Source organism: Myotis brandtii, unplaced genomic scaffold, assembly GCF_000412655.1.
Source record: "Myotis brandtii unplaced genomic scaffold, ASM41265v1 scaffold223, whole genome shotgun sequence".
Taxonomy (NCBI): Eukaryota; Metazoa; Chordata; class Mammalia; order Chiroptera; family Vespertilionidae; genus Myotis; species Myotis brandtii.
Genome location: NW_005358369.1, coordinates 749,261 through 775,349, shown reverse-complemented (window position 1 = coordinate 775,349; position 26,089 = coordinate 749,261). Strand labels below are relative to the sequence as shown.

At 46.7% G+C, this 26,089-nt stretch overlaps 1 protein-coding gene across 1 annotated transcript in view; it reads left to right on the top strand.

Moving 5' to 3' along the window:
* ZNF518B (zinc finger protein 518B) overlaps positions 1–16,515 on the top strand; it is a 25,172-nt gene extending 8,657 nt beyond the window's left edge. The window contains exons 2-4 of the mRNA XM_005866147.2: positions 19–134; positions 2,054–2,379; positions 9,908–16,515. Coding sequence (XP_005866209.1) covers positions 10,118–13,345 — 3,228 coding nt within the window. The 5' untranslated portion in view covers positions 19–134; positions 2,054–2,379; positions 9,908–10,117 and the 3' untranslated portion in view covers positions 13,346–16,515. The remainder of the gene's footprint in view (positions 1–18; positions 135–2,053; positions 2,380–9,907) is intronic.
* The last annotated feature ends 9,574 nt before the right edge of the window (positions 16,516–26,089 follow it).

Below are 26,089 nucleotides of genomic sequence, written 5' to 3'. Positions count from 1 at the left end.
GCGGGCGCTGGCGCGGAGCCTCCAAGGCCGCCCCCTGTGTTTTAAATGATGCATCTCCCGGGAGCGTTCTACCGGTCGGTGGAGCAGGAAGTGTCGTCAGGAGGCCATTTTTAAAGCCTCCTTCGGCCTCGGAGGTAAGTGCTGACGTGTTTAGAGTCTCAGAGTCACCCTCCCATCCCTCGAGGGGGCCCCCCCGGCCGTCTGTCCCCAGAGACCACGGTGTAGCGGCCGGTTGTACCGCGCTGCCCTCCAGCTCCCGCGCTGTTAGCTGTGGACTCGCCTCGAATAATGTACCATCGGTGTGAGCGTGCCAACAATAAACTTGAAAACCAGACTGGCATTGTCTTTTCTTGGGTGTCTTAGGGCGTGTCCAGGGACGGGCTTCTTTTTTGAGGACCTGGGCATCTTTTGCTGGGGAGGGGGGAGGGGGAAGAGGGGATCCCCCACCACCACCACCCACCCCCATTCCAGCCTGCCCGTTTATCTTAGGGTTGATGGGCAGTTTCAGGCCAGGAAAACAAGGCAGGATGCAAAAGAACGAACATTTCTTAATGGGAAGGGGAAAGCCACAGGAGAGAATGAAAAACACTTCAGTTCCTCATGTATGTTGGGTATTTAAAATACCCTCGACTTTACAAAACAACGTAGCAACCCACCTTTATAAAACGAAATGCGAAATGCTGAGCATTATTTAAATAAGTCTAAACAGTCCGCCGAAAACATTTATCCAAAACATTAATCCGGCCCGCCCATTTATCTGGCCCGCGGGTGTTTTTGCCGCCGCTGCCTGTCCTGCTTAGCAGCCTACTCGTCCCGGGCCCGCAGTGCGCATGTGTGGAATGTCTGAGGGACAGTGAACTGGCCTCCTGTTTAAAAAGTTTAAGGACCTCTTGGCTAAACTGTGATGTGTTCGAATCCTTAAATATTGTCCCCGAAGTTTAGAATGAGAATCACCTAGAATAAGACAGAGCTTGCTCTCCAGTGGTGGAAGGACTTGCCTACAGAGGAGCAGAGACACTGAGCGTGCGTATCTGTCTGTGAGTCACACATGCACAGTTCAGCCCAGCCTGGTGCTGTGTGCACACCGCAGACAATACCGGCCAAGGGTTCTGAAGCCCAGCAAACGGTTATTTAGAAACCAGCACCCTATAGGCTCTTTAAGCGCTGGGATGCAAGTAGAATGTTCGGCTTGTTAAATTGCATGAGAACGATGTTTTCTGGGATGCATTTTTTTAAATTACTTTTTATCGGGGTTCTAAACGTAGCCTTGAAAAGTAACACGTGTTTGTGTGTGTGTCCAGTTTTGTTGTGCTGATGGCATTCACTGCAAGTGCATTTTGAAAACAGACAAAGGAGGAGGGCATGATTCTGTTTGTTAGGCCTCCTCCCTGGTGCTTTATGCCAGACTAATGTCGGTTTTAAAAACCCAGGAATAGCCATTAAAAAATAAAAACATGTCTACTTGCTTTTAAGTAAGGGGATCTGGGCCAGTTTCTGTGCAAGAGGAAGAAAAAGAACCTTTTTATTCTTGTCGCCATAAAGGCTGGCATTTCTTTCATTCATTCATTCATTCATTCATCCAGCCTGTATTAAGTATAATGGCCAAGCCCTGTGCTGTTGACTATGACGAACAAGGTCCTTCCTTGCCAGTGAGGCTTTCCAGTCTCAATTATTCTCTGGCTGCCTAGCGTAGAAGGCCTTTTCTTTGTTCACAAACTCAGCCAAAGGCCATTTCCAGGATCCATCCTTGGAGCTGAACGTGGCTAGAGATCATCTAAACCAGACACTCATCACGGGATGAGGGGTGGGGAGGCATCCGCATCACCTGGGAAGAATTTTAAACCACAGGCTCCAGCCCACCCCAGGCAGAGGGTCATCGGAGTCCGGGGAGGCCTTGTTTTCCATTTTAAGGTCCCTTTGTGACTTTGCACGACACCCCTGCTTGAGAAGCACTTTGGGGGCTCATCCCCTTTTTTCTGGAAGAAAAGTATCTGGAGAAACCAAGGCTGCACAGGCCTAGGACTTCAACCCAAGTGTCTGGCTTCTGTTGCAGGGCTGTTCGTGCAGGGCTCGCCGCCCCCGGGTTCTGAGTGTAGACGCCTGTGCCAGGGCCTGGAGCACAGACTGGATGGGCCTGGGTGCCTGAAAAGACCAGCAAGAGCCCCTGCGACTTGCCCTGCTTTGGACTCACATCCACAGCTTGCCGGTTCCAGGCCAGAAGTCAGAACAGTGCCCAGCACAGCAGATGCTGTGACCTCGGTGCCCAGCTCACACAGCGGGTAGCAGAAAGCACAGGATTTCCATTAGACACCAGCTGACCAAGTCCTTGACCTTAGAAAAGCCACAGCTTCTCCAGGCCGGTTCTCTTCCAGGAAGCAGGTAATTGAAGGTGTGCTTTGAGGAGGTAATGTATGAATCTGCTGCTGCAGGCACCCTTCTGCCTGACTTGGGCCAAGGTGCTCTGAGATTGACAAATGCCGCCGGCCACTGAGCATCCGGATCTGATCACAGGGGTAGCATTTACTTCTCTCCACCTCCGGTTAAAGACTGCAGCCCCTGGCAGGTGTGGGGGTCAAGCAGTCTCGGTGCAAGTTCAGTGGGCTCACTGTGCCGGGAACGTTGAAGTTTCTGAGAGCCTGGTAAGTGGTGACTGTCATTACGTACTTCACAGAGAGCCTCAGTGAGATATTTCCAATGTCACGTGGCTAAGCAAGGTAGGACCCAGAGTCCACTTGCCTAATCACCTCATTTCAGCCTAAGGCACAGGCCTTGTCCTGCCTCCAGGCACCCGCAGGTGGGTCCGGCATCTAACAGGCTGCACAGGATGTTGGTATTCTTGCCGCTCCTGCACACTCCCCTGCACCTGTCCGGCCAGGTGCTTGTTCTCAGCCTGGGCTGCCCCTCAGAACCACACCTGGGGCCCAGGCAGCGTGAGTTTGGAGCCTCCCAGGTAATTTGACACACAGTAGGGTGACCGACCATCCCAGGGACCTCTTTAAAAAATAAGTTTAACCTCCATTATGAAACGTGGGCACCCTGATGCAGGCAAGGTTAAGAATCACTGATTTGGAGGGAGGTATTTCTACTGTGTTTGATTATACTTTTTTTTTTTCCTTAAAATATATTTTATTGATTTTCTACAGAGAGGAAGGGAGAGAGATAGACAGCGTGAGTTTGGAGCCTCCCAGGTAATTTGACACACAGTAGGGTGACCGACCATCCCAGGGACCTCTTTAAAAAATAAGTTTAACCTCCATTATGAAACGTGGGCACCCTGATGCAGGCAAGGTTAAGAATCACTGATTTGGAGGGAGGTATTTCTACTGTGTTTGATTATACTTTTTATTAAACTCTTAATCCATTTCCTTTATGAAATTTGATCTTTCCTGAAGGCAAGAAAAAAAAAATATATATATATATATGGAAATATAAAAATGTATTACCTTAGAGACCTGAAGTCACTAGCTGTTTAATAACAGAATTTTGTAATATTCCTTGTAAAGACTGCCTTGTTTTTTATTTTGTATTTTTTAATGCCAACAAGAGCATACTTGCTTCTTAACATTTGTTTCAACATATAGATCTCTAAGTTTCAGACTTGAAGAACTCTAGCATTAGTCATAGCCTTTCTTCTGAAAGGTTTCTTTCCTCTTAAACTGTTTTTCTTTTTAAACTATAAAGAACTCTGTTTCCTGAAGTAGTCTCAACTGATGTGCTCAGCGGTGTCAGGTCCAACCCAAAGTAACTCCTGAATAGGCCGGGGGTGTGGGGGGTTGGGGAGCAGGGATCTTCACCTCCAGCTATGGAACTGCCTCCAAGACCCTTCTCTCTTCAGGCCCCTTTGTTAAGGGGAGTTTCTGCTTCTCTGCAGATCACTGGACTCTTCTGTGTCCCCAGGAGTCTTGCAAAAATGTTGATTTATTTTTTGACAAAACATGTACTGACTGCCCCGTATAAGGTTACCTGCTGTTTGCATATATACCTTTTCCTCACATCAGCCATGTAAATTAGGCATTATTTATGCCCATCTTACAAATGAGAAAATTCAGGCTCAGAGAGGCTAACAAGTCTGGCATCACCCAGCTATTGAGTCAGAAGCCTAGGTTTTGGACCTTGTTCTTGCCATCCAAGGTCCTTGCTGTCCCTGCTGTTAGTTACACTCTCACCTGGCTGGCGGAGGCATCTGAGCGGCTCTCTTGTCCGGCCTCCAGCCTCTTGCCCGGTTCTGAGCCCCAAGCGAACCACATGGTTTCAGATGGAAAGCTAGGGTCCCCAGGGGGTACATTTGTCAGCAGCATTTGGAAATATTTTTTGTCATCAGAATGGCCACCAATTTGTAGTTCAGTCATTTCTAAGTGTAAGGAAGTTTGGCAAAATGTCTGATAACCTAATTACTGTATTTCCTTCTTTAGATCCATTTACCATTCAATTCAATTCTGATTCTTTGTAATGGTCTGAAAAAGGTTTTACTGAGTGAGGCCAGTTTCTTCCTGAATGCCATCCTCCTGGGGAAACACTACGTTTACACACCTGATGTTGGATCCCTAATGTTGGACTCTCTCCCCGACCCTCCCCCTCCCCAATCAGGTATTACCTGTCTACATGCTTCTGGATACTGTGGGGTAGGACAGCGGTCGCCAACCGGTGGTCCGCAGACCACTGGTGGTCCGTGAGGTCCGAAAGGTTGACAACCGCTGGGATAGGATGTTTTAAAGACAGACCAGCCTTTGCAAAGGCTCAGTACACAAGAGGAACAGGTGCAGTTTTTGAGCACCTCTGCCACCAGGCTGAGTGCTTTGCCTACATTATCTAGTTTGTTTCTCTTAATTACCCTTTAAGTTTAATGCCCTCAAAGCCTGTTTCCTTGCCTGGTGGTGCATAGAGAGAAGTCACTTGCCTAAGGACCCAGCAAAGAGACAGATTCGGGGTTGGGCCTGCAGACCTTCAACTCCATTCCCGTTGCTTTTCATGGGCACACAGCTGCTGCCCCGCCCCTGGGACAGGGAGGCAGGAGCCACAGTGAAAGGCTTTCTGGAAAGAGTTTCCCAAATTTGCTTCTCCATCCAAAAAGGATGCAGTAGGCCAACTAATACTGATTCTGGTGGGCATCTCTCACGAGCAGAAATCTCTGTGATGATACAATTGACGCAATTGGTCAGTGGCTTTTCTTACTTTTCATGTGAACATCTCGCATGGAAACCCATCCGTTTGCCACAGGGACTTTGCACAGTTCACTGGGCTTGAAGAAGACAACGCAGTTTGGTAACTGACTTCTATATAAGCCTATGTTGTAGCTAGAGCGCCTTCTCTGTAGTAAATCTAAGCACCTGTCCACCTCTTTGCAGGTCAGGCTGGAGGGATGGTTTTGCCCAGAGGTAAATTCTCCTTTAGGCTGTACAACCAAGCAAATGTCATTAAAATTATAAAGTGAGATTCAGTATATATTCTGGAGGGAACAATTGCCAAGCAGCTAAGAAGCCTGTTAGTTAGCCCCTTTGACTAGTTTTGTGGTAGGCATAAATTCATAAAAACTGGAAAATAATATTTTTTTAAATATATTTTATTGATTTTTTTACAGAGAGGAAGGGAGAGAGATAGAGAGTTAGAAACATCGATGAGAGAAACATCGATCAGCCGCCTCCTGCTGGGGATGTGCCGGCAACCCAGGTACATGCCCTTGACCAGAATCGAACCCGGGACCTTTCAGTCCGCAGGCCAATGCTCTATCCACTGAGCCAAACCGGTTTCGGCTGGAAAATAATATTTTAAGCAATGTGTGATATGTAACTTATCTAAGCACTTGTAGTCACATGATCACAGTTCCTTCTCACGCAGTCCTGCGGTGGAGGTACTATCACTCTGACGGGGAAGCGACAGTTCGCCCAGGTCACCTTGGAAGCGACTGGGCTGGGAGTCGAAGCCTGTACTCTGATTCCAGAACCTGTAGCTTCAAGAACTTCCTCTAATTGTGTTGAACATTCGATGTTTCCAGTATTGAGGAGTCAAATGCTTCCTTTTTAATAAGAGGTTTTACATACAGTGCTTTCTGGTTTTCACAGCCCCCAGTGTCACTGAAGCGGTTCTTACAAAGTCAGTGTTGTTTTTTCATGTGTCCCCACAATAAATCTCCAAGAAACCAGGACAAGGACGCTCACAGTCAAAAGGAAGACCCACCAGCAGCAAGTGTTGCATGTGGGCCTTTCCAGGAAAAGTGGGACAGTGGGCGGCAGTGCATTGGTGGCACTGTGTGTGGCAGGGTCTGGCTGACACACAGCTGATGCTACGTTAAAACGCTGGCTCTGTGCTCTTCAGAAACAGGCAACTTATCGTAATGTAAAGGCCATCTTACTTATTGTGTCAAAAGTTAATAACGCTGCCCTAGCCGGTTTGGCTCAGTGGATAGAGCATCGGCCCCCGGACGGAAGGGTCCCAGGTTCTATTCTGGTCAAGGGCATGTACCTCGGTTGCAGGTTCTCTGACCCTGGCCGGGGTGTGTGCAGGAGGCAACCAGTCAATGTGTCTCTCTCACATCGATGTTTCTGTCTCTCCCTCTTCCTTCCACTCTCTCTAAAATTCAATGGAAAAATATCCTCAGGTGAGGATTAACAACAACAAAAAAGTTAATACTAAGTAGTTTCCGTGTTTTGAGAGCCTCCCTAAATTCTCTAAAAGAAGGTTTGTGGTGAGCTTGGAAGGCAGGGGAACACCGACAGTGAGGGTGACAGTCCTTTATTGGGTGCCTTCTCAGTGCCAGGCACACGCGCACACACACAGCCCTTTACCTACTGGATTTCGTGTAATCCTCGGCTGGCTGGCCAGTGAGCTGCCAGGAGGACCCAGCCTAGTGTGCTTGCACGTGAACCCAATAGAGCAGGTTGGTGGAGGGGACGGGGAGAAGGAGCCCATTGCTCAGGTGCACCTGCTGCTGTCCACGAGGAAGTACCATGGTCAAAGCCGTCCTGGTTCTCCCACTTGGTCCATTCATCTCTGACTTGGGGCATTACAGCTGAGGTCCTTTTCCCCCTTGACTAGCCACACAAGTTGCAAAGGCTCAGAGGATGTCTGCTTGTTTTAAGGAAGCCTGACATCTTTCTCACCTGGACTAAGGGAAATGCCAGTAGAAAGATTGCATGGTTTTGAGAATGCTTTAGTCACAGCCTTATGCTTCATATTAGCACTTGTTCCTGTCAATTTTTCATTTAAAATCACTGCTGGGACAGTTTTGCATAGTCATCTCCAAGCGTTCCTCAGGCTCTATGGTGGTCTGGCTCATTCTCTGGGACCTTCCTCTGTCAGGACCTGCTCCACTCCTTGCTAATGTATGTGATCTCACCGGCCAGTATGTTGGGGTGGTTGGTCTTTAGTGTTAGGAGGCATGACACCCCCGCGTTTTAAAAGGACCTGGAGAGAAAAGGGCAAAACTGCCTCCTGTGGCTTTTGAAGACCCTTGGAGGCTGGGAAACTGAAAAGGTGCAAACTGAATCCTGGTTTGGATGATGCTTCAAACAGAGGCAGCCCGTTACATGATTTCTTTGCAAATTTCTTAGGGTCAGCGTGTCAGGGGTTCAGCTAGAAGAGTTGGGGAGCAAGCTGTGCCAGCCAGGCCTGTTCGTTTCCTCTCTGCTGTTCTCCCCGTCCCTTCTCTCTCTGGAAATAGTAGGATCATGAGGCTGGTAGATGAGAGACGGGCAGATATTTGAACAGGGTTGGGAACTAAGGACTGGATGAGAGGAGATGTGTGGGGTCACAGCCAGTCTATGAAGGGGACTGAGTTGTTGGCAGCTCCAGAGTCAGGATATAGGACAGTTACCAGGAGGCTGCTTTCAGTCTGGTTTAAGAGTCAGTGCTTGACAATGAGAACTACACGATGATGAAATTAGCCGCCTGGAGAGGAAAGGAGTTTCTCTCATGGCACCATCAGAGCATCAAGCGCATGGTCAGCTGGTGAAGATGTTTTAAAGCTTGGTATCAAGCGCTGATGTCCTTATGACGCTTTTCTAAACTGCTTGTGTGGGGCAGATTCTAGGCTAGATCTGAACATGCTGGAGTTATTTCTCTTGACCCTGCAGAGCTTTTCAGACCTTGTACGGCTCCTGGCCTGTCAGTGCCCCAGGAGGAGGCTGCCAACCCTCCGCAGCGCTGCCCACAGAGTAGACACTGAGTGCCGCCCACACTGAGAGGCCCCCTACAGAGAGAGGCCCCCCACACTGAGAGAGGCACCAGACTTCAACTGTGCTCCCACAGAAACCTGTCCTTAATTCCAGTTGCGGATGAAAAAATTGAAGCCCAAAGGTTTAAGTGTTTTTTGGGGGTTTTTTAAAGAAAGGCTTTTAACAGACCCCAAAACAGACCGGTTTTTGCTTAGTCCTAATTATGAATTCTGTTGGCGGGAAAGTGTATTTAAACATTATCAACTGTTTTTATATAAAAGTGGTCACTATGTTACATGTACTGTGGCACTTGCTGTAGAAAATGTCTGCCTGCACAGCCACAGCCTGATCCATCCCCCTCCGTGTCCCAGCTGGTCCCTCCACCCCCATCCCTTCACCCTCAGCAGCTGGAGGCTGGAGCTGAAATTGCTGTACAGACCATGTCCCATCCCCACTCCGGTCTCTTCCTGGTTCTTTCCCACGAGAAGGAGAGGCCACATCCTATGAGGCTGTGCTGTAGACCCTGCCTTGGCTAGTCTCCCACTCCCCTGCTCGTCTACAGTTTTTCCTTTGCTTCCCCTCCTGGCTCATTCCTCTCCTTGCTCAGCCCCTTCCTGTCCCTCACGTGCTCCAGGCCCGCTTCCCACAGATGGTTGCTTCTCTGCTTGAGATGCCTTCTCCCAAACAGCCATATATTACTCCCTGGCTGCCCTGGGGTCTGTGCTCAGAAGTCAGCTTATTGGCGGGGAAGGGGGGGGGGCTTTGCTAACTCTCTTCACCTCCACCCCAGCCCTAAACTTCATCACACAGTTACTCCCTATCCCTCTGCCTGCCTTTATGGCATTTTGTTCCCAATTACTGACAAATAAATACATAACCTGCTCTCCCCTCCCCACCCCAGCCTCAGGAAGTAGGGACTCATTTGCTTTTGCTCACTGCCCTGCAGCACTTAGGATAGTGCCTGGCACTGTTCAGATAGAGGCTCAGGAAGATGTGGAAGGAACAAATATCTGTCTACCTAATACTGTCAGTATTGACTTAGCACTTGTGAAAGCAAATGGGGTGTGCGTGAGAGCCTTGGGTCCATGTGGGTTGTTAGCTGTAATGCAGAAACCAACGGGCCCGATCAAAAGCCCCGGGGCACTGCTTGAAGACTCGCATGTCTAAGAGCTGAATGGCAGCACACTGTGCCAGCTGTTAGTGAGGCCAATGAGATTATACCTGTGACGTGGCTAGGATGCCCTCAGCGACATTAAGAAATGACTGTCACTGACGAAAGGCTCTTCTGAATGACTGCTGTGCTCTCCTTACTCCGTGTTTATATTCAGTTGGTCTAACGCAGTGGTTCTCAACCTTCCTAATGCCGCGACCCTTTAATACAGTTCCTCATGTTGTGGTGACCCCCAACCATAAAATTATTTTCGTTGCTACTTCATAACTGTAATTTTGCTAGTGTTATGAATCGTAATGTAAATATCTGATATGCTATATGTGTTTCCCAATGATCGCGAACCACAGGTTGAGAACCGCTGGAAGGGATGAGTGTTAGAGGCTGATTTGAAAATATTTTCAGTTTACGTTCCTTATTGGCCAGCTCGGTTGTAATATGTGTTACCATCAATGTGTCTAAGATGCTGTGTTGAGATTGAGCATGAATTCCCAAGGTCATTGAGATATACGGTAAGTTTGGAAATAGCTCAGCTAACTCTTAAGTTCATGTGTTCATCATGGTCTATGATTTCTCTTTTCCCCTTTAGTGTTGCCTGGAATAGCAGAGAATTGGAAACAGTCATATCTGAGGACTATGCATCTATGTTGTGGTATTTAAAAAAGATAACTCAGTATGCTCCCCAGAAGGAACTACGTGTCTGCCAATCAGAGTTTGTTGAATGCTGCCTGCGAAGGATGCAGTCATGTGAAGTCTGCCTGGATCCCAGTGGACTGTGTTTGGAAATGCAGCTAAGAAGATGAAAGACATTGGACAGCAGTTACTCAGTTCACAAGTACTTGATGGACACAACTCTTTGACCATGTCGCCTAGACAACCTCATGCTAATAGAGCCACTCGGCCAGACAGACAAGAAGCTCAGACGGCTTTGTATCAAGGCTCAGAGGCCGAGGCCGCCATGATGACCACGGCCACGTGTGTGAAGTGCAAGACTGTTCACCAGATCCCTCTTCAGGATTTGAAAAAGGGGCCGGGGCAGAGCCACAAGGAAGACAGATACGTGTGCTTCCAGTGCAGCCTTGGAGTGGCTCCTCCCCACTTCCCTTTCGGGAACAGTGATCCCAGCGCTACTCACGTAGGAAATAAAGCCGACACCATCACAAGTTCTGGCAATAACAAATTTAAGGTAAGAAACTTTAAACCAGGCAAATACTATTGTGATAAATGTCGCTTTTCCACGAAGGACCCTCTGCAGTACAGGAAGCACACGCTTCAGCACGAAGAGATCAAGTTCATTTGTTCTCACTGCAGCCACATTTCCTACACGAAGGGGGAGTTTCAGAGACACTTGGTGAAGCACACAGGCATCTTCCCTTACCGATGTGAGTACTGTGACTATGGTGCTATTAGGAACGATTATATTGTCAAGCACAGGAAGAGAGTTCACGAGAGAGCTGGCGGAAAACGACAGCCCAAAGCCGTGGCCAAGCCGGAGCCGAAAAGGACCAGCGCATCAAAACAAAACGCAGAGCTTTTCAAAACCTCCGATCCAGGCACCACACTGCAAAGCAAGTTACCAGATCAACTCTCGAGGTTCTCCCTCCAGACAAACAAAGACAGAGCGCGCAGCATCACACTGGTACCCGAGTCGAAGGAGCATCAAAAAGACGTGGTGTGTATTCCAAACAAAGGGACCCTGTTGGAGCCAAATGAAGTCGGTGTGTTGGAGAACAAAAGCGTGGAGGTGGAAGTGTTATCCCCGGCCACAGAGCCCGTTCAGCCCGGAATGCCGTTGACTGTGGTGGCGCCAGCAGAGCTCGTGGTCCCTGCCAACTGTTTGGCGCAGTTGATAGATGTGAAGGTTGTCAATGGGACACAGCAGCTTGTTCTGAAACTGTTTCCTTTGGAAGAAAATAATTGCCTAGAAGCTGGTGGGGGTGATGGAGGTCATTCTGAACGTAGGATTAAAGAGAAGGGTTCAGATGAACAAGGAAAAATGCTCCCTGCGGAACAAACCAAGTCACTGACAACTGAAGGGCGTGCTGGAGAACCTTTAGGCCTTGATTGCCTTCAATCAGTTCAGAAACAAGTTAAAAATGTGAAATGGGTACAGTCTTATGATGTGTTCATGTCAAATTCTAGTGTGTACCCCTGTAGGGAATCCCTCCTCAAGTCGGCTAGAGTTGAGGATTTGCAGAAAAAAAGTCATATGTATCCACACAGAACTGCTCTTCCTCCCGTTGCCTTAAAAGGTCACTCCCCATCATCTATAGTGAAAAACAGTGTTTTATGTGGCCTTGGCACTGCCCCAAATCCTTTTCCATATAAAGCTGCTGCTTCTTTTACTGAAGATGGGAGGCATTTGCACAGGGACCCCCAGAAGTTTCTTCCTCTGGCTGCATCACCTGCAGCCATTTCCTTCTCTGGAGAAAAGGGCTTTTTGCCTATAAGTAAAAATGACTTGGAATCTAGAAGTGAGATCAGTATTCCTATGAGAATGGTTGCATCTACTAGGAAGCTGAAAGACAACCAGACAGAGGAATATAAGGCAGTTTCAAATACAGGCCAGATTTCCTCTCATCGTGAAAGTGAATATTTACACATAAACATAACAGGAGAAGACAGAATCAGATCTCAGCAGCCTGGGGATAAACCTTTGGAGTTAAAGAATTCTGAAAGGAATAATAACTCTTTCAATGGCCCAGTCATTTCATCAGTATTTTCTCTGAGCTCCGGATCTCAAGACGTCCCTGAGGGCGTTAAGTGGAATAGCTCAACATCCAAAATAAAGTCAATTGAACTCCTGCGCAGAAAGATCGCTCAGTTAATTGAATCCTGTGGCAAGCCGTCATCTCTGGCTGCCAATAATGCACATCGTCGTTCTGTAGGGCAGGCATCAAAGGTAACTTCAAAATCCACCCCTGAAGGTATTCAAGAAATTAATGTGTCATTTACTGGCACTGGCTATTCCACGCACACTCTCTCAAAACCTCAGGATGATAGTGGCATTAGTAGACAGCTTACCCGTCAGCAGATATATCCACAGTTTGTAGAAGGCAGCAATGGGAAAACCGAAAGCCAAGTAACCAGGAAGGCTCATGTTGCTACTCCAGTGTTGATCCCCAAAGGAGCAGTGTTGAGGGTTCTTAATTCCTCAGAGGATGCCCACATTATAGAGGCTACATGTGAAGCACCCGTCAGCATCCCTTACAGTGAGACACAGTTAATAAAACCCATTCCATTCTGCCCCGTGAAACAGACAGATTCAGACTTACAGTCTTCAACAAGTGGAAGTGGGCCAATAGACATGTCCCAGAACCTCGACACATCTCTTCGGCCTAAACCAAGAAAAGAGAGTGCTGTTGGTAGCACCATCCCGAAAAAAACTGGCCCTCTGCATGGTCAGCAAGGAAGCAGTGAATTGAGTAAGCAAGGGAAAGTGCCCTACAGAAATCTTCCTATAAATAAAAATAAAACCAAGCAAGTAAATTCATCCAAGAAGAAAAGCAAAATTCAGGCTGACCCCGGCCTCTGTCTCAAGGATCCTTCAATTTTTCAGGTTACAAGACAGCTTCGACTGATAGCAGTTAAACCGGACCAGTTGATTAAATGCCCCCGTCGGAACCAGCCCGTCATTGTGTTAAACCATCCTGATGTTGACTCACCAGAAGTGACCAATGTGATGAAGGTAATAAACAAGTACAAAGGCAATGTCCTCAAAGTCGTCTTATCGGAGAGGACCAGGTGTCAATTAGGCATCAGACGGCATCATGTGCGGCTGACCTACCAGAACGTGGAGGAAGCCAATCAAATAAAAAGGCAAATGATGCTGAAAATGAAACTTAAAAAAGTCCATAAAAACAACTACCAGGTGGTGGATTCCTTGCCTGACGATTCACAGTGTACGTTTAAGTGCTGGTTTTGCGGACGGCTGTACGAAGACCAGGAAGAGTGGATGAGTCATGGTCAGCGGCATTTGATAGAAGCAACCAGGGATTGGGATGTTCTTTCTTCCAAAGGCAAATAAGTGAAAAATTGGTGTTTGAAGCAATTTTTTTTTTTTAGTTTATTCTGGTTAGGGTTGGGTTTGTTTTTCCCCATCCCTGACTCAGTAGGAGAAATAGAGATTGTAGGAACGGAAGGACCGTTAATTGTTCAGATCCCTTGTAGGAATGTTGAGAACCAGGCATCTGGTGTTCCCTGATATGTGACTGGAACTTGGAAGGTATTTGAAGCCCCTGAAAGAGTACGCACACATTTATGTACATGCATTTTTTTGGAGAAGTGAAACTTTCAACAAATTTTCAGTGGGATCTGAGACCTTTCCGTTTAGCACCCCAGTTTCTGTGCGGATACAAACCTCTTGTCATCCAGTGAGAGGGTGAGTTTAGAGTGTCTTACACATGCTACTGATCAATTAAACCCATGTGGTTTTCTTTTTCTTTGCATTAACTTGTCTCCTGAATATTTGGTACATAATGGAAATTATATTTTCTACTGTTATCTTAAATTTGGTTACAGAAAAGTGGCCATTCTTTTCAATCCCTCACCCCTTCTATAATCCTCGTAAGTGTTCTTTACAGCACAGAGAACTGTGCTTCTTGGGACTGTCTGAAAGAATGATTGTAAAGTTTTGCCTGAATTTGCTACTTCCACAGCGTGTGTTAGGGGAGAAAGAAAACATTTTCAAGCTTTTGCATTCTTTCTTAAACATCTCAATTTATGACAATTGGTGAGGGAATGTGCCTTTTTGCAAAATAAAAAAGAAATGGTCACAAAGGGAAAATATCTCAAATTAAGTCTTTTGTTTGTCCTTACCCCTCTCATAAACAAAGTAACCAGTTAAAAATGTGAATATGCAGGTCTCTTAGACATAGATCGAACCTGGGAAGATAATGCAAGGTCAGATTGTGGAGGCAGCTGTGACTTTAAGGTGACTTGAGTTTTCGTTTGGGGACTAACTCTCCATCCATCACTCAGGGCTCACAGACACTGCCCTCCACCCCAGGTCGCAGCCTTCTCTCCTTTGCCACTTATTCCACGGGGGGGTCTGTTCAGACAACTCCCCACTCACCTCCTGTCCCTTTCCTTTTGTGCCTTTGAGGCCCCTTAAAGTCGTCCCTCCTGAAAATACTAAAAAAGGGCAGGAATCAATAAAACGCAAACATCCCACCATCTTTGTTAAGATTATAGGAACACTATGCCAGGTCTTCATTGACGGTAACAATGTGCATCTAATTGACCTTTGCCACAGCCATGCTTTCCCCATTACTCGCTTTGCTAGGAAGCAACTCTCGAGAGCATTCCTGCTCCCCTCTCCATCATCAGGTGTCAGGACCGGAGCTGAGCTGTACAGCACCTTCGTGTGCATCAGAAAACAGCCCGCCCTCTGCCGCTGGGGCAATACTCGGTTGGCAAATGGAGCTTGGACTGCATCTTAGTCCTTCCTTGCCCACTCAGCTGGGCCCCAGCCATCCTGCAGAAGGCGAATGGCTCAGACACATGGCAACCCGGCCCTTGAGTGCTCCTCACTGTAGGCATTCAGGCCTGTGCTGGGGTAGGGAATGCCACTGGGGTTGTCACAGCTGAGGAAGACACGAGATAGAGTCCTGTTGCATTGGATAGTCAGAGATTGATATTTCTTTTTTCCCCACAGGGGAAAGTCTTAGATTACCCTCTGATTGGGGTAGGGGGTCAGGGGGATTGTTGCAGTTCTTCTGTGTCGTTTCTCATTACAGTAGTTAACATGTCTTATGTGTAATTTGGGACATGATCACTGAGTTAATTAATTGATTAATTTTTGTTGAAATTTGGATTTTTTATGTGTATACAAGTATATGTACACATACCAGTATTTTTTACCATATGAAAACTGTAATACCTAATTTTCTGATTTCCTATTTTATAATGAAATTGGGTGGTTTGGAAAATATAAAATGTTTTATATTCTAGAAATAACTTATTTTGGAAGTACCTTTTTATAATCGTCTGATTTCACTTTGAGCAAATGAAAGCACAGTCGAGAGTGGGTCGGATTTGTATGAACAAACGGAGTGGCCACCCCGGCAATCATTTCATCACAGACCTCAGTCCCGCACATTTCCCGTTGGGGCGTTCTGAGCAGTGGAGCGCACGACTGCTTCGCTGCATACAGGAGGCCATTGCGCAGGTCTACCCGGGTGTAGGTCTGTGCCCCTCCAACATGAAAGAAGCCTCCGGAGGCATTCAGAGAAGAGAAGGCTGTGGTTTTCTTTTTCCTCCTATACCTCACTACATAGTTGCATCTTTCCTGAAAGCATAGACTGGCCTTTCAGGAGAGAAAACCATGAATCGGGTCAGTGTTAAGTGTCAACATGAAGTATTTACACCTTGAAGCATCAACCCTTTTGCAAGTATTACCTAAAGCAGCTTACGTCCTTGTACAGAGCTCACTTTCATGAGGGGTGGGAGGCGGGTCAGAATTACAGTACTTGTTAAGGAATTAAGAAGGCTCCGGGGAGTCGTAAAAAGTGAGGAAGCAAAGACTGGCTGTCTTCCTTATGTGAAGAGCGTTAGGAAATAGCTTGTTAGCGTGTAGGTGAGTGTCGTGAAATGCGCTGTAGCGTCATTTCTAACAAGATTGGAGAAGGTAGCAGAACTGTGTTGAGTATTTGTGTGCTCTTTCTTGCCATGATTTTGAAGGACCTCCTCTCACTAAACTTTACTAATAGTACTTACTAATGACATCATTTTATGCTTATTTTTAACAGATTTTCTTTTGGGGGGCAGAAATGAGATGATCTTATATTTATGATATGACAAAGAGTGAAAGTTGTTGTTTTTTAATGACTTAATAGATTATATTTTACTCAAATTGTTTTCCTCAGCCCCAAACAATTTTGTGAGCCCCTGTTATGGGCCAAGTGCTGTTGAATTAAATGGGATACAATGTGTTAACCCTCAAGAGCCCCTGCCTCCTGCTCTGGGACCTCCTGTAGAAGCCGTCCCAGGAAATGACGGTGTGATGCTGCCCCGCCTTTCGAAGACGGTGTGAACCTGTCAGTGTCAACTGAGAAAAAATAAAACCTTGCATAACCCGTTTCAAGCACCCCTAGAGGTCCTGTGTTAACAGTGTGTGCTGCTGCGCTTTGGAAACACATTTATATAGAGATTCAAGAGTTGGAGTACATTTTGTTAAATAAAGCAACTGTCAACGTTTCTCTGCCCTTTCATTTCAAATGTTCAGTAGCGTGGCTCTTTCTTGCACAGCCTACCTGTGCGCGGTACGTTTCCGACCCACATACAGTCCAGTCAGCGTCACTGTACACAGCGCAGGGGCCTTGCTTCCCCGGGGGTCTGTTCTGAATTCCATGCTCTGCTGGTTAACTATGCACCCTGAGAGGAGGCCAGGTGACACTTTTTTTATTAAATATATTTTTATTGATTTCAGAGAGGGAGAGATAGAAACATCAATAATGAGAATCATTGATTGGCTGCCTCCTGCATGCCCTCTACTGGGGATTGAGCCTGCAACCCAGGCATGTGCCCTTGACCAAAATCGAACCCGGGACCCTTCAGTCGGCAGGCTGATGCTCTATCCACTGAGCCAAACCAGCTAGGGCCCAGGTACATTTTTGTTTTGCTCTGGCTGAAACCCGCAAGGTGCTGGTGTGGGCGGCAGTGTCAATCTTGGCACCATGGTCAGTGGCCTCATGGGAGAATGTGCGGGGCACTTAACCTGCATAGCTCTCCACGGGGAGGGGTCCTGGGTGGGAGTGCTCAAGCCATTGAGAAGCCTCGGGACCACACTTACATGGGGAGAAGGGGCGTGAGGCTATTTGGAGAGGGCTTCCTTCCCTCCTCTCATTCCCAGCATCCAAGGAGGTCAAAAGGGAAAAGAGACTTGAACTTGAGATGACCCTGAGGAGAACAAAGAGAAGATGGGAGTTGCTTCAGGGCAGCAGTTTGGCTGATTGTTACCCCAATTGCAGTGCAGTTGTTGCCCTCTAACCCTACAGAAGGAGGCTCCTAAGTTGTCGCCCCTGGTTATTTAGGGGGCAGGAGAGATCAACAGGCAGTGAAGGCTTGAAGGGGGTTGTAAAAGCCTGGACCACCAGGACAGCTGCCATGGAACAGAAGAGGGGACTTGGGCAGAGACTGACTTCAAGGCCGTAAAGTTAGGAAGTGGCAGTCACTCATCCACATTTCATCAGTAAGAAAACTGAAAGGTTAATGATGCCCATTCACAAGCTTAGGGGCAGATGAGCACAGGAAGCAAAGGGGAACCCCTCCGTCTGTAATGCTCTTTGTTTTGCAACATGCAGAGCCTTCTGTGGCCTCAGGCTGTGCTCAGCGTGAATTGCCTTAAGGTTCCAGCTGGTATCAGACACACTGGGTGGGCTGAGACCCCCATGATAAGGATTTTGGACTCAGTCTGGAGCAGTGCTGTCCACTAGAGATAGGACGTGAGCCGTGTCTGTCATCTTCACTTTTTCAGTAACTACACTTAAAAGCATAGAAAGATGAAATTAAATATATTTGACCCAAGACATCTACGGTGTTATTTACACATTTTCGATCAGCATACAATTGATTGAAATAGTTTTATGAATATGTGTATACATAAACTATTTTTCATAAAGCCTTTAGAAATCTGGTGGATATTTTAAACTTATGGCTTGTTTTTATTTTGATGCTCAATTGTCACTTACAATGAGACGTAGTCCTACCAGAACACCTATGTTGTGTTTAATGGAAAGATTTTAGACTGCCTGCTTCAGACTTTATCAATTAAATTACCACTCAGTTCTTCAGTCAGCCTCGCCACAATCCAATACCAGTAGCTCCTACATTGAGCAGCACAGGACAACGGAAACACACTGTGTTGTAAATATTAGCTTATTGTCCAAGTGCCTTGATGGGAGGAATGGTGTAATTTATGTCTGTGTCTCTAAAACTGGGGTAGACTAAGTTTCACTAACTCTGGTTTAGGAATACCCATTCTGCGCCCAATTCTGCATTCATTCCCTCCTCGCACTCCCACTCCCAGCAGTTCTAGTTCTAGGTCTGTCCCCTAGAGAGTGGTTACACCTGTGACTTGGAGATTATTTTTTTTTTAGAAGTAAAGCTTGAATACTTTTAAAAAAATATATTTTGATTTTTACAGAGAGGAAGGGAGAGGGATAGAGAGTTAGAAACATTGATGAGAGAGAAACATCGATCAGCTGCCTCCTTGCACACTCCCTACTGGGTATGTGCCCGCAACCCAGGTACATGCCCTTGACCGGAATCAAACCTGGGACCCTTGAGTCTGCAGGCCGACGCTCTATCCACTGAGCCAAACCGGTTAGGGCGACTTGGAGATTATTTTGCAACAACCTTAGTTGGTCAGCCAAACAAATGTTTATTTCTCATTCACACGGCATGTGCACAGTCTGGCAGGGATCTCATCTGATGGGGGGAGGGGCGTCTTGTAGGTGAGCCATCTGAACACCTGGGCATCCTCACCCCAGCAGAGAAAGAGCAAGAGGAGAGGTCGCTGCACAGGTGGAGAAGCACACAGCGCTCCACTGACAACCCAGAGTCCAGAAGAGGTCACAACCTCCCAAGGGGCTCCGCAGCCCGTCTGTGTGCAGAAGGAAAGGGCACTGACAGTAGATCACAGGTGGTGCTGGGAGTGTCAGTGGTAGTCACCTGCGTGGAAAGCAACTTGCCAGTCTGGTAGCTGGAAAATAAGACGGTCGGCTGAGAGCCGGTGAAGACACGGAGAAACAGGAACTTCGGCATACTATTTGGCAATAAATGCTGAAACTGGATGAAGCACTGTATTATTTCCCTTTTCATTTCCCCGATTCCTAGTGGGATCGTGTACTTTTGCAAGTTGGACATTTTCATTTTCTGTGCATGGCTGCTGGTATTTTGTCCATTTACTATTGAACTACTTATTTTAAACTTTTAAAAGAAAATGTAGACTTTAAAAATCCATAAGGAAAAACAATTTCCTTTAGGTTTTGGGGCTTTTTGTGCTTTATTTTAGAAATTCTTCCCTACGTTTAGGTCACAAAGATAGCCTTTATATTAAATTTTGTATTAAAAATGAGCTTCCATAGAATAGTGAGCACCATCATAAAATACAAGCTGTCAGTTATAGGCATTTCAAAAGGATTTCTGGGTCCCAAGTTGAGAAATACCTAAAGTATATTAGATGTATATCCTCACAAATGTCAGTCCAGGCAGTCACTTGATTGTGCTAACACCCATTTTTGGAGAGTCCATGCTTTTCTCCCTGGTTTCCGGCTTCCATGTGTGAGTAGACCTATGGCTGGGTCTCTGTGCTGCTGAGCTAGCTGTTTATTATGATTCTTCTTCAAAGGTCATTCTTTAATATATTTTTATTGATTTCAGAGAGGAAGGGAGAGGGAAAGAGAGAAACATCAATGATGAGAGAGAATCATTGATCGGCTGCCTCTTGCACACCCCCCACTGGAGATCAAGCCCACAACCCAGGCATGTGCCCTTGACTGGAATCGAACTCGGGACCCTTCAGTCCACAGGCCACCGCTCCATGCACTGAGCCAAACCAGCTAGGGCCAAAGGTCATTCTTTTTTATTAAATTGTTGATGGTATTACACCTGTCCCCCACTTTCCCACCTTTGCCCCCCTGTACCCTGCCCCAACCCAGGCCTTCACCACACTATTGTCTGTGTCCATGGTCTTATGCATATGTTATTTGGTTAACCTCTTCCTATCTCTCCCCCCACCCCTCTTCCCTCTGAAGTCTGTCAATCTCTGGACCTATTTTGCTCAGTTTATTTTGTTCATTAGATTCCACATATAAGTGAGATCATGTGATACTTGTCTTTCTCTGTCTGGTTTATTTCTCAGCATAATACTCTCCAGGTCCATCCATGCTGTCACAAACAGTAAGAGATCCTTACTTTTTGCAGCTGCATAGTATTACATTGTGTAAATGTACCACAGCCTTTTTTAGTCACTCATCTACCGATGGGCACTTGAGCTGTTTCCAGATCTTAGCTATTGTAAATTAGCTATAAGCATAGGGTTGCATAAATTCTTTCTGATTGGTGTTTTGGGATTCTTAGAATATATTCCCAGAAGTGGGATCGATAAGTCAAAAGGCAGTTCCATTTTTAATTTTTTGAGGAAACTCCTTACTGTTCTCCACAGTGGCTGCACCAACCTGCATTCCCACCAGCAGTGTACTAGGGTTCCCTTTTCTCCACATCCTCACCAGCACTTGTTGTTTGTTGATTTACTGATGGTAACCATTCTGACAGGTGTGAGATGGTACTTCATTGTTGTTTTGATTTGCATCTCTCTGATGATCAGTGACATTGAGCACTTTTTCATGTATCTATTGGCCATCTGTACATCCACTTTGGAGAAGTGTCTATTCAGGTCCTTTGCCCATTTTTAAATTGGGTTGTCTTCCCGGTGTTGGGTTGTTTGAGTTCTTGGTATCTCCTGGAGTGACCAGACAACTACAAAACAGGCATTCCTTCAACCTGTAGAATGCCAGCTTCAGATCAAAAACTCATAGTTTTCTCTACATGTCAGACTGCCCATTGCATTGTTGGGCTGAGATTTACTTAGTAAATTGCATGCACAAGTCACTTTTCCCCTGAGAAGCAGCAGTTATATTTAGAAGTCTTGCCAGAACATGCTCTCCAGTCCCAGGTGCTCCTGCCCTGCCCGGAAGGACCTGACGGTGAACTCTTCCTACCTGAGATCTACAGACACGCTGATTGAGCCATTTAGGCTGACAGAAGCCCAGGTAGAACAGTTAGCATCCAACCCATAAAAACCTAAAAGAAGGGGCATGGATCCCACAAAAGAAACAGTGCCCCTGTAAAAAGGAAGCTTTAGAGGGAATCCAACCAGTATTGCAGAAATTTTTAAAATCAGGATTAAGTCGTCCATGCCTGTCTCTCCCTCTAACACTCCCATTTTGGCAGTCAGAAAGCTCCAATCGAATTGGTACCGATTTGTACAGGTTCTCAGAGCCATAAATGACGTTGCCCAGGACATCCATCCTACGGCACCCAACCCTTATAGTTTGTTGACCATGGTGCCCAGGGATGGCAAATGGTTTTCAGTCCTAGACATGAAGGATGCTTTTTTCTGTGTCCCAATAGATGAACAGGCTCAACGATTTGCCTTTGAATGGCAGGACCCAAAAACTAAAGCCACACTCCAATACAGTTGGACTGTGTTGCACACGGCTTTAAGAATTCCCCCACCATATTTGGGGAAATATTAGCAGAAGATTTAAGGGATATTCAATTGAAATCGGGAATCCTTGAATGAACAAGAGACTGCAAGGTAGCATTTGACACCTTGAAGGGAAAACTCATTTCTGCTACCCAACTAGGATTGCCCCATTTACAGAAATCTTTCAAATTATACATTCATGAAAGGCAAGGAATTGGACTTGGGATACTAATCCAGACCCTGGGAAATACCCCTCAACCCATAGCCTATCTCTCAAGGACACTAGATCACAGGACCAAAGATTGGCCACCATGCCTCTGGGCAATAGCAGCTGCCTGAGATTTCTTACAGGAGGCAGAGAAATTCACTCTGGGCAACCTATTTAGGTATTTGTGCCACTCCGATGCTAACCCTAATGGAACAGAAAGGAGGGCATTGGCTAACAGCAGGGCACATGGGAAAATATCAGGCCACTTTATTAGACAACCCAAATGTTACCTTACAAACCACCTCTACCTTAAACCCGGCCATCCTACTCCTGGACTCAGAGGGAAGCTCAGACCTCCAACACTTGCTCAGAAATCATTGGCAAAGTGTATTCCAGCTACCAGATCTGTTAAACCAGCGCTGACAGAACCTGGCTGGAATGACATACGGACAGGAGCAGCTTCACAAGCCGGCGACGTGGGCGTCACCACAGACAAGGTAATAGGAGCCCAGAACCGTGCTGTAGGAACCTCAGCACAAAAGGCTGAACTGATAGCCCTCACCAGAGCCTTGGAATTATCCCAGGGAACGAATGTTAACATCCATACTGACCCTAAATACCCCTTCCAGGCAGTCCATGCTCAGGCGGCAATATGGAAAGAAAGAGGGCTCTTACCCTGAGGGAATAAGTGTATCAAACATGCAAAAGAGATTTTAAAATGCTTGAGGTAGTGAATCTACTGAACCAGATTGCCATAATGCCCTGCCCGGGACACCAGGACGGGTCGCAAACAAGCCAGGGAGACCAAATGGCCGATGAAGCAGCGAGACAAGCCGCCTGAGGATCGTCACTTCTTGGGGCTTTAATTGCCCACCTGGACTTGTCCGAAATTAAACCCCATTGCACAGAACCAGAGGAGGAGTAGGCCCATGAATGGGGATTCTCTAACACTGACCCTCATTCTATATGGATCGACACTCAAGGTGTGATCTTGCTCCCTGCAGCTCTAGTATATTCCATCCTGAACACCTACAGAAAGGGACCCATTAGGAAAGAGATGCTTTAATGGACCTCATTAGACCACATTGAAGGGCCCTCATTTACAAAGGGCCATTCGGAAGATCACCCAAACCTGTTGGATATGCACCAAAAACAATCCTAACACAGAATGTGCCCCAACAGGAAAAGAGAGTACAATAGAAAGGGGTATGCCCGTTTGAGGACTGGCAAGTTGACTTTACACAGATGCCTAAAACTACAGGAAACTTTAAATTTGTATTAGTTTTTGTAGACACCTTTTCTGGATGAGCAGAGGCATACCCTCACCAGAACTGAGAAGGCAACTGAGTTAGCAAACTTCCACCCAAAGAAATAATCCCTAGGATTGGACTTCCTAACAGCATTCAACTTGACAATGCACCACCATTCACTTCAGAAATCTTCCAGGAGTTAGGGCAGGCACTACAGATTCAATGGAAACTGCATGCATCTTGGAGACCCTGTTCTACAGGGAAGACTGGGAAAATGAACCACTCAATAAAGACCCTAGCGAAATATGCCAGGAAACGCATTTGAAATGCGACCAGACATTCCCTATTGCCTTGCTCTGGATTAGGGTAATAGGCTGAAATTAAGCTCTTTGGGAATAATTTATTGGAGACCCTTCCAAGTTTCTGTTTAGGAACACTCTCTTTAGATGTAGAACATGAATCAAAAAATCAAACAATATGTACAACATTGAGGGCAAACACTGACAACTTTGCACAAGTTTGCTCATTGCAGGTTCATCTACCTACCCATCATTGCAGGTCAGTCTCCAGCTGGAACAAGTCTTATCAAAGACCTGGAAGGCTCAAGGTCCTGAACAGCAGTTAGCTGAGCAATGGACCTGTCCCTGTGACATCCTGCTGACAACACTTCCCTAAAGCTCACATCTGGCTGCTGCCGTTGTTATTCAGGGAAAGCTGGACCCGCACTCCTGAATTATTTAAAACCCCTCTTTAGGGAAGGGACAGCACCTTCAAAAGCTAAGTGACAATGTTACTTATTTTTATCGTTGACATTACAGATGTCCCCATTCTCCCCCCTTTTGCCTGGCTCCACTCAGACCCTGCCCTCTTCTCCCTGTGGCCCTCACAATATTAATTTTTATTTTTTTGACAATTGCTATGCTGGATGCCCATGCTTGGACTGATAACACCTTTGTCCACATTTCCCAGACAAGTCACTCAGCAGGAACGTATCCCGCTTTAGGATGTGCCACACAAAGCCCCACTCAGGATTAGCTCATGGGGATCCTTTAGCCTCTGCAGTTTCTGATTTCACTACAATTCCCCCTGCACTAGTAGGCATACCCCTCATTAGACACTTGATTGCTCATCTACACAATGGTTCTCACTTTGGAAGCCCATTGGCAACACCACCTCTTGAAATATGAAGCAGGGTATCAGCTTCGCTTGTTCAGCTGTCTCATCCTCTAGACAACACTCTGCTGCCTTCCGAAGACAGCAACCCTTCTCCCTCGTGTAAAGGCTTCCCTCCTTTCTTGACTTCCTTCTTCCTTTAGTAGATAGCAAGAATCTCTGGGCCTGGGGATCGGTGAGACTATGCCCCTTGACAGCAGGAAGAGTCTACAAATGAGACCTTCATCCATTTACCCTTACAAGAGATCTTTATAACAATCATTCATGGGCCATATAAAATTATCAACTTAAATATTAACCTGCTATATTTGATCAAACATTTAATTCACTCACCCCTAATGCCTTGGCAGGGCCAGACCAAATGTTTTCCCAGGACTTATATGGCGCGCGGGCTGGACATTCCCCAACCCTGTCATAGGCAGTCAGAGCACCAGGAGTCCCCCACATTGGCTGAAATGGTGCCTGGGGAGGTTCTACACTGAGTACACTGAATATTGGAAAGACGAATGGACAATACCTAAGAACACCAAAAGCTAGCAAGACTTGGATAGAGAGAAACACTCCCCTCCCTATCCCTATAAGAATGGGCTTGAGCAGGAAGGGGAGCTGGTCTTTGAGACAGGAGCTCACCATTCTCCCAGGTCCTATGGCACCTGAAGAAAACCTCTTTCCTTCTTCATCTGCCTCGGGAGTTTGGCTTTCACTGTGGCAGGCAGCCGAACTGTGTTTTTCGGTGCAAGTCATACTAGTCAGAATAATCAGCTTTCAAAACTCAAACTTGCAGTGGTTTAAATTCAGTGATAATTTCTGTATCCTCCTGTGTCGGGCCCTTTGGGTTGGGCAGCACTCCTGCTGATCTTACTTTGGGGGCCACGTTTCAGACAGTAGAGTGCCCATGTGCCCTGCTGTCAGCTGATGCCGTCCTTTCTGTTCCAATAGGGTTAGGAATCAGAGTGGCACAAAATAGAGAAGAGAGGGCTGGAGGGGCAGGACAGGCTGGCTCCTAATGGCCTCAGCTAGGAGGTGACATCTGCCATGTCCCCAGCAGCCTGTTGGCTGGATTTAATTGAACAGCTTCAACTGCAGGAGAGATTAGGACAATTAGGGGAAGCACATGGAACATTCAGTAATCAACAACTTGCCAGAATAACCATGACTCTGAGCAGGTACCTCACTCTCTCTGTGCCCAAATGTATTGATTATTAGCCTCCGTTTTACAGCACCAGCATCACTGGATATTTTGTAAGAATTACAGTCTCTGGTCCCTTCGTTCACCTCCTGAATCAGAACCTGCACATCTCCAAGTGACTTGTATGCATATGACAGTGTGAGAAGCACTGGCCTAAAACACTTCATCAGTCCCTTCATCTGGCTAATTGTTTCCTTTCCCCAGAGCACCTGCTCTGACTCACCCCACCCCCACCTCCAGGTGAGGGATTAGACGTTGCCAGGGCATTGCTCTTACTCAGAGGGAGGAAAGGTACTCATGGTCAGTGGGGAAGAAGCACACTGTTATCAGAGAAAACGCCAGATGCAGAGCCCGGGGTTTAATTAATGGTAACATGAAGCAGGGAAGTGGGAGGGGCAAGCAGGAAGGATGGTGGTGGGGAACTAAAGGGGCGTGTCCTCGTGCTGGACCAGCTGTCCTGGTCAGAGAAAAATCAGTTTGGAAAGACATGAACCAACATGCTGTGGGCCAGTCGGTGAAGAGCTCATCACTGAGCACCTGGCACTTCTCCTTCCCAAGGTGGCAGGGGCTGAACTCACAGGAGAGCTTGGATTTGCCTCCCTGCAATGTAGCCACACAGCTCAGCACTCGCCCCATCGGGGTCCCAGAGAGAAACCTCCCAGATGACAGTCTGAAAAGACCAGCTGTGCAGTCTCCCCCACCACACACCCCACTTTAGGGCACCCAGATCTCCCCTCAGC